At 38.9% G+C, this 7,245-nt stretch overlaps 1 protein-coding gene across 1 annotated transcript; it reads right to left on the bottom strand.

Annotated features, from left to right (window-relative positions):
- Window positions 1–445: 445 nt before the first annotated feature.
- On the bottom strand, window positions 446–895 carry LOC125082661 (ubiquitin-like-conjugating enzyme ATG3). The gene has a single exon (XM_047698520.1). The coding sequence runs from the start codon at window positions 893–895 to the stop codon at window positions 446–448; it is 450 nt and encodes a 149-aa protein (XP_047554476.1).
- Window positions 896–7,245: the final 6,350 nt, after the last annotated feature.

Raw genomic sequence — 7,245 nt, 5'->3', positions numbered from 1 at the left:
ATTAGAAAGCTATCAGAGATATTCTTAAATTGTTTAACAGAGTGTCAGTGAAATAGCCATTTAATGGAACTTACTTAAAATTTAATGTAAACCATGAAAGTCCCTTTATTAGAGAAATTGTACATATTAGTGAATATGGTCAATGGTCATATCTATGAGTTAATTCAGTTGGCTCAGTTGGTTGTGTGCCCAATTCTTGATTTGGGCTCAGGTCATGGTCTCAGGGTCCTGAGATTAGGTCCCACATGGGTTCCCTGCTCAGTGGGGAGTCTGCTTCTCTGTTTCTCTCTTTCTCCCTCTCCCTCTGTCTCTTCCTGCTCATGCACACATACACGCTCTCTTTCTCTTTCAAATTAATAAATAAATCTAAAAAAAAAAATCAAAGCCAATAATCAGGATAGATTTTATGCTCTCTTCATTACATTGTGAAGTGTCTGGTGTAATCTTATTGTATTGTTGGAAGGACAACTTGTACAAATTTTAAGAAAATTAGAAGATACATAGGAACACCAAGTTCTCCCCCTCCTTTTGCAACGGTCTCAATTATTTTCTTCATCACCTGGGCATGCCTGCATGGGTAAACTGAACACAGAGGAGGTGGAGGGAGATGAGGATGATTTTCATTGGTCACTGTTTTCTTTACATGATCTTGACTGATGTTTTCATACATGTGTTCAACTGGTGAAGGGTACCTTTGCTCATCATAGCTGAACAGCCGTAGTCCTGGTGTCTGGTAATATTTATCATAAGAGATATAAATGTTGTAAGTTCTAATTTGGGAAATAGCATCCTCACCACCAGCATCAGTCTTAGCTTTACAAGCTTCTACTATTTCCCTTGTGTCCAGGGTAGCCTCATCTGTTTCCAAAAATCCACTCTCTCCATATAGTTCCATATCTGCAGCTTCTCCTTCCTCTTCCTCCTCCTCACATACTGCTGAGCAATCTTGAAGTATTATACTGTCCTTGCTTTCCAATGTAATCTCCTTAACTGCTTCAGTTATTCCTGCAATGCCTGTGCATGGTAACTATCTACCCATCCCCCATCACCATCGTCTTCAATGGTAGCTTCCAATTCATCTGAATATTCCATCTGTGTGCACCACTTTTGCATGGCACATTTTTGGAGACCAAAAATTGTTTCCCGTTGGTATGTATGCCCTCACTTTCATTTCTTACCCTGTAGCCCATTGCCATGTTGGATAGATATAGACTAAGTGATCTGCAGCTGCCACACTCTTCTGGGGTGATAACACTTGTTTCCTTAAACTTTGGTTCCCTGAGGACCTGGGTTGGGTACTAAGCCATTTCCAGTGGCTTTCCAAAATAGCCATTTAGAAAAGTTGAGAAGTGTCAGATCTATATATACATATATGTGGGATATGTATTTCTATATGTATGCGTGTGTGTGTGTGTGTATAGAATAAAATATATTATTTTAGTGAAATGAATGTGTAGTGTGTGTGTATACACACACTACACATTCATTTCACTAAAATAATATATTATCATTTTATAGATACTGATAATGAAGTTCAGAGAGGTTAAGTGATGTCATGTAGTTAACAAATGGCTGAAGGCAGACTTGAAATCTCCACGCTGAGAGTTCTTTCTACTGTACAGCTCTGGGTCATCATAGCTAATATTAACAAGTCCCTGTGCCCTTTACTAAGTACTTCCATTCTTTTTTTTTTTTTTAAGATTTTATTTATTTATTTGAGAGAAAGAGAGAGATAGAGAGAGAGAGCAGAGCAAGAGGGAAGGGCAGAGAAAGCAGCAGACTCCCCACATAGCAGGGAGCTGGACATGACCTGAGCCCAAGGCCGAAGCTCAACTGGTTGAACCCCCCAGGTGCCCCACGTCCATCTTTATTACAACTCTATGAGATTAACAGATCCATACCACAGTGGCAGCAATACATAGAGTGGAGTCTTCTGACTCCTACTTGTATCCCACTCTATGAATATCCTGAGTTCATGTGGAGTTAGCCTTGGATTTGCACTGGAACTCTGCATGATGGGTGTGGAACTGATGAGTAAGGGCTGCCATTCACAAGGTGCATTGTGATGACAATGGAAATGCAGTCAGCAGGATCTGGGCCAAAATAATTAGTATGGAATACATTAGAATGACAGCCAACTTCTAAGGGCTCAACTTTTTGAGGGTATGTGCCTAAATGAAACTCGTCTCATTTCTTCCCTGGGGTTGAATTTTAAAAGCACAAGGAATGAGAGTGTTCATTGATTGTATGATTTAAGGTACTTACAGGAAAAGAAGGGAGACCAGAGGGGAAGGGATCAAACAATAGTCAAGTTCCAGGAACTTAGAAATCTAAGAAATGAAAGAACAATAATATAATATTTATGGTATGATGATAGAGAAAGAGGAGGACCCAGTGTATTCACAGATATGTTTCTGTTTTATATCATCTGCTCATTTTTTGACCTAGAATTTTCCTTCTGGTAGTTTAGATGCATTTAAAGTATTAGCCTTTGGTTTCTACAATGTACATGGTTGGCCCCATGTGACTGTGGGTGTCAGACTCACTATGATGAGAACAGGGCCATGGTACCCCTCATACTCCATTCCCCAAAGGAAAGCAGGTCTGGCCGTCTTCCACTGGAAAACATATCCCTCACAGAATGAGTTCATTTTAGCTGTCAGCTATGGAGTATCTAAGAATCTCTGTATGCATGCAACATTGCCAGCAAGACGCCCACCCACCTCCACTGGGGATAAGAATCCCCAGTGGGGGAAAAAGGCTGCTTCCAAGTGAGTGAAGTAGCTGTTGTTTTACACAGAAATGTCAAAAGCACAAGCAAATTTTTCATCACCAATTGGCGGTGTCATGGCCAGTGAAATACTTTGTGGTTTTTATGTGGTTTGGGGAGAAGCAACTGGTTTTGTGAGGTTTAAGTTATAGACATAAATTATATATGTGGAAACTAAACCCTTGGCTTGAATTCATTTCATTGCTAATGATAGGATTTGAATCTGAGATGTGGTTGGTGGGAAATTAACCACACGACACATCTTTGAGATGTTAAAAGTTATTTTGCTATCTTCTTAAAAAGTTTATCTTTTAGTTACATTTTTTCTTAGTAGTTCAATGAGTATAAATATATTTTATTTTATTATATGTTCCTATTAGCTAAGATTTTGCCATCTCCCAAAAGAAGTCTCTCTATATAAAAACATTAAGTTTTCCAAATGCAAAGAAATATAAACTATATGCTACTGTGTTTATATTGACTTTCCACTTACTCATAAATTTATTTCCCCACCCATCTGTAACTTATTCTTTCATCTATGCATCTGTCCATCATCTAACAGGTATTGATTAAGCCTGTCTATAGCTGATACACTGTGTTAGACATTATAGGACAACGAGACCAATATTAACTCCTATCTCCTGTCTTCCAGAAGCTTCAAATCATTTGATAATTCATTTCTGACATGAAGAGGAGTGAGCCACCCTACCCTTGCAGCAGTCATCTTTAAACAATAAGGAAAATGAAACAAATGCTGTCTCCCACCCAGCTCACCAAGACACAGATACCAAGTCTTGCCATAGAGGCAGGGCCAACCTTTAAGTCCCTTTTAAGACAAGCTCTGTTTATGTACTGACAAATGATGACAAAATGCATATAAGCTTAGAGTATACAAAGACTGTAAGTTAGCTGTGATGTAGATTATGAGAAAATAGATGAGAGCTCAGTATAAAGCAATAAAATCCAACATGACCTATGATGTCTTTATGAACCAAACTGTAAACATCTTTGGTGTTTGTCTTGATTGGCCCGATCACGTGACAGAAGTAACAAATAACGCAGCAGTTGTCTTGGTACATTTGGGTGGCTGTCACAGAAATACCACAGGCTGGGGTGCTTAAACAGCAAACAGTTATTTCTCACAGTTCTGGAGGCTGGGAAGTTCAAGATCCAGGTGCTGACAGATTCGGTATCTGGTAAGAATCCTCTGCCTAGTTTATGAGTGCCTGCCTTTTTGCTGTGCCCTCACATAGTGGAATGGATGAGAGAGCTCTTCAGAGCCTCTTCTATTTGGGCACTAATCTCTTTAATGAGGTCTCTCCCCTCATAACCTAATCATCCCCCAAAAGCTTCACCTCTTAATATCATTGGGGGTGAATTTTCAACTTTCGAATTTGGGAGACATTCAGTATATAGCAGTAGTTAACGTGTGTTGCTATATTAAGTTATTAAAAACTGCTCTTGAAATTGTACCTGGAGTTGGGATATTTTGAATAGGAAGCTTCCTCAGTGATGATCTACCTTTAGACCCTATTTTGCAGATAAGGAAACAGAGGCCAAATAGATCATCTAACTGGCTGGGAGAGGACCCCACCCCCACCCCCATCCAGGTCTTCAAACTCCAAGTTAAAGCTCTTTGCACTCTGCCTCTTACAAAGTTTTTATGGGACATGTTTCACGCCAACAGCTAGTAAAAGGACCAATTTTAGTCTCGGTTGAGGGAGAATAATCTTGTTTTAAAAATCATCCTTCAACATTTTTTTTTCCTTTCTCTACCCTCCGCAACCTGCTTTCTGGTTCCTTTTTGCTTCCCATGTCTTGTTTCCTAATGGGACTTCTAGTACCCTTGTATCAATTTGCATTGCAAATGTTCTCTAACATTTAACTCTTTGTCATCAACATGGTTTTTTAACCCAAGTAAAAGTGCTGTTAGGATTTACAGGTTACCTTGGGATAAAGGAATAGAAAGGTTTGGTGGACGGGAGATTGAATCTTGGGTTTGTCTTATTTTATCAATTATAGAGGTAAAATGGCTGTATATTTTATTTATTCTATCACAGGCCTTGAAGTCAGCATGCATGTCACAAACACCAATGCTGGCACATCAGATTTGCCAGAGTTCTAGAGAAGGGTTTCATTCAATTTCACACATTACCAGAAGAATTGATGGTGGGTCACATAAACCCACTCTCTTGATGCTGTGTACCTATAGACACGGAAGGTCTAGGCCCATCTGTCTCTCCCCTTTTGCTCTTTCACTTCCCTGCCATGGTCCTGGCACCCCCAAGTATGCATGTCCTCCTTTTCTGCCTACTCCATCCAATGAACAGAAACAACAGGAAGTTATTTTCCCAAATTAATACTCGTAAAGATGTCACAAGATCTTCCCATAATACAACCTCTATTTTTCTTCCTTAAAAAAAAAAAAAGGTGGGGCTTTTAATAGCTCTTTTAGGTTTGTTTTCCTTGTATTCTTAATTATATTAAAGACTCATATTCCTTCCCTGAGTATTCATTTAGAAAGAAGGTTTTGTAATAGTCACATTTAATTTATCAGGGTGCAATAATTTGTGTTTCCCAATCATCTTGCCGACTTTGGTTCATTATACTATTGTTTCACATGAGTAAGTTAGCAAAGTTTGGATTGATTGACTCTAATTAACTAAAACTGGTTCCAGGCTGTGCATCTATTGTCATGGTAGCTAGCCGCAAAGCCCTAAACTGTGCAGCAATGGTGATATAAGGTAATATTGATTTGAAAACTGTAGATAATATGTAACCTTGGGCTTATCACTCTTTGGGAGACAGACTAAAAAAAAAAAATAAGGATAGGGAAGGGAGAGGTATTAGGACAAGTTGTAAGGGCACTTGGGAGTATAAATGGAATTTTCAGTGGGTTCACTTCTTTTATTGTTTTTCTTGTCCAGAGATAATCACAAATGTGTTGAACAGACAAATTCAAAGTCAGCTGTTGGAAGAGTAAGGATTTCATGGTTTTTTGAAACTGTGAAGAAATGAAATACATTTGCTGACAAACTGTCCAAGATCCACCTGAAATTTTGGGGAAACCTCCTTTTTTATAGAGGAAATCTTTCTATATGTGACTCACCTAAAAGTAGGACTGTTTGAAATTTATTCTTTTCTCTGTTGCTGAATTTTTATAGCCAATAATGATCTTTGAGAAAAAATTGTGTTTAGACAGTGGGTAACTAGAAAAATGATTGCATTTTATAGCCTGTAAACATGAACAAATATCGCCCTTGCTTTCTAGTGTTCATCAGAAATCAAGTTAAAGAAACTAGAGCAGATTGCCATAGGTGGGATTCACCAATTAATTTCCTTCTTTCCTATGCAAAATGCTGCAGCTTCTGTCTTAAAGTACCAGTTAGGATCTTCTTACATTTGATTACTGTTGCTCACTTTTTCCATATTCTTCATTTTAAAAGCTCCAGGGCCCTGGTTTTCCATTACACCCTTATTAACTGAGCAGCTTTCCCCCTTCAATCATGCATTTATCACCAAGTTCAACAGAACAGTCTTTATGTCCCAACAGACAGATGAAGTGAAAGTTTAACTCATGTAATACAGAACCTTGCTTGAGATGTTTTCTGCAGAGTGGAGAAAATACTGGAAGCATTTCCAGTTTATCGAGCTGCTTCCTTCATTTGCACTGTGCTGAAGTCTGTTTGGAAACTGAGGACAGGCTGCTTTTATGTCGGTATCTCCTTCATTTGATTGTTTGAGTTTCTTTTAATGTTTTGTGGCCATTGTGGCTGTGTGAGAAAGGATAAACTTCCAAATGTCACAGAGAAAGGAGCCTGTATTCCTCAGGGTTTCCAGAGAAACAGAACCCAATAGGGTGTGTGTGGGTGTGTGCACGCACGTGTGTGTGTGTGCATGTGTAGAAAAAGAGAGAGAGATTTTAAGGAATTGGCTCAGGTGATTATGGAGGCTGCAAAGTTTAAAATCAGCAGAATGGCTCATCAGGCTGGAAAACCAGGAAAAGTTGATGTTACAGTTTAAGTCCAAAGACTTCTGCTGTAGAATTCTCTCTTGCTTGGTGAAGGTCAGTCTTTTATTCTAATCAGATCTTCAACTGATTGATTGAGGCCCACCCACACTATGGAAGGTAATCTGCTTTACTCAAGATCCACTAACTTAAATCTCATCCAAAAACATTCCCACAGAAACAACCAAAATAATGTTTGGCCAAATATCTGCATATGGTGGCCCAGCCAAATTGACACAGATACATCACAGAGCCCAAGGCTCACATAAAGGTACAGGCTGAGGAACCAGGGAAGAAAAAGATGGGGAAGGAGAATGACACAACTTTGTGTTGAAAAGAAAAACAAGAAAGAATATGGCTACTAATTCCTCACAGATTCTGAAGTATTTCAAATGATCATCACACAAGCATGGTACATATAACACATGCCTGTCTTTCTTCTTGAATGGCTTGGTAATAAAATGTC

Source organism: Lutra lutra, chromosome 12, assembly GCF_902655055.1.
Source record: "Lutra lutra chromosome 12, mLutLut1.2, whole genome shotgun sequence".
Lineage (NCBI taxonomy): Eukaryota > Metazoa > Chordata > Mammalia > Carnivora > Mustelidae > Lutra > Lutra lutra.
Note: the sequence above shows the minus strand (reverse complement) of the source record. Positions and strands in the feature narration are given on the sequence as shown.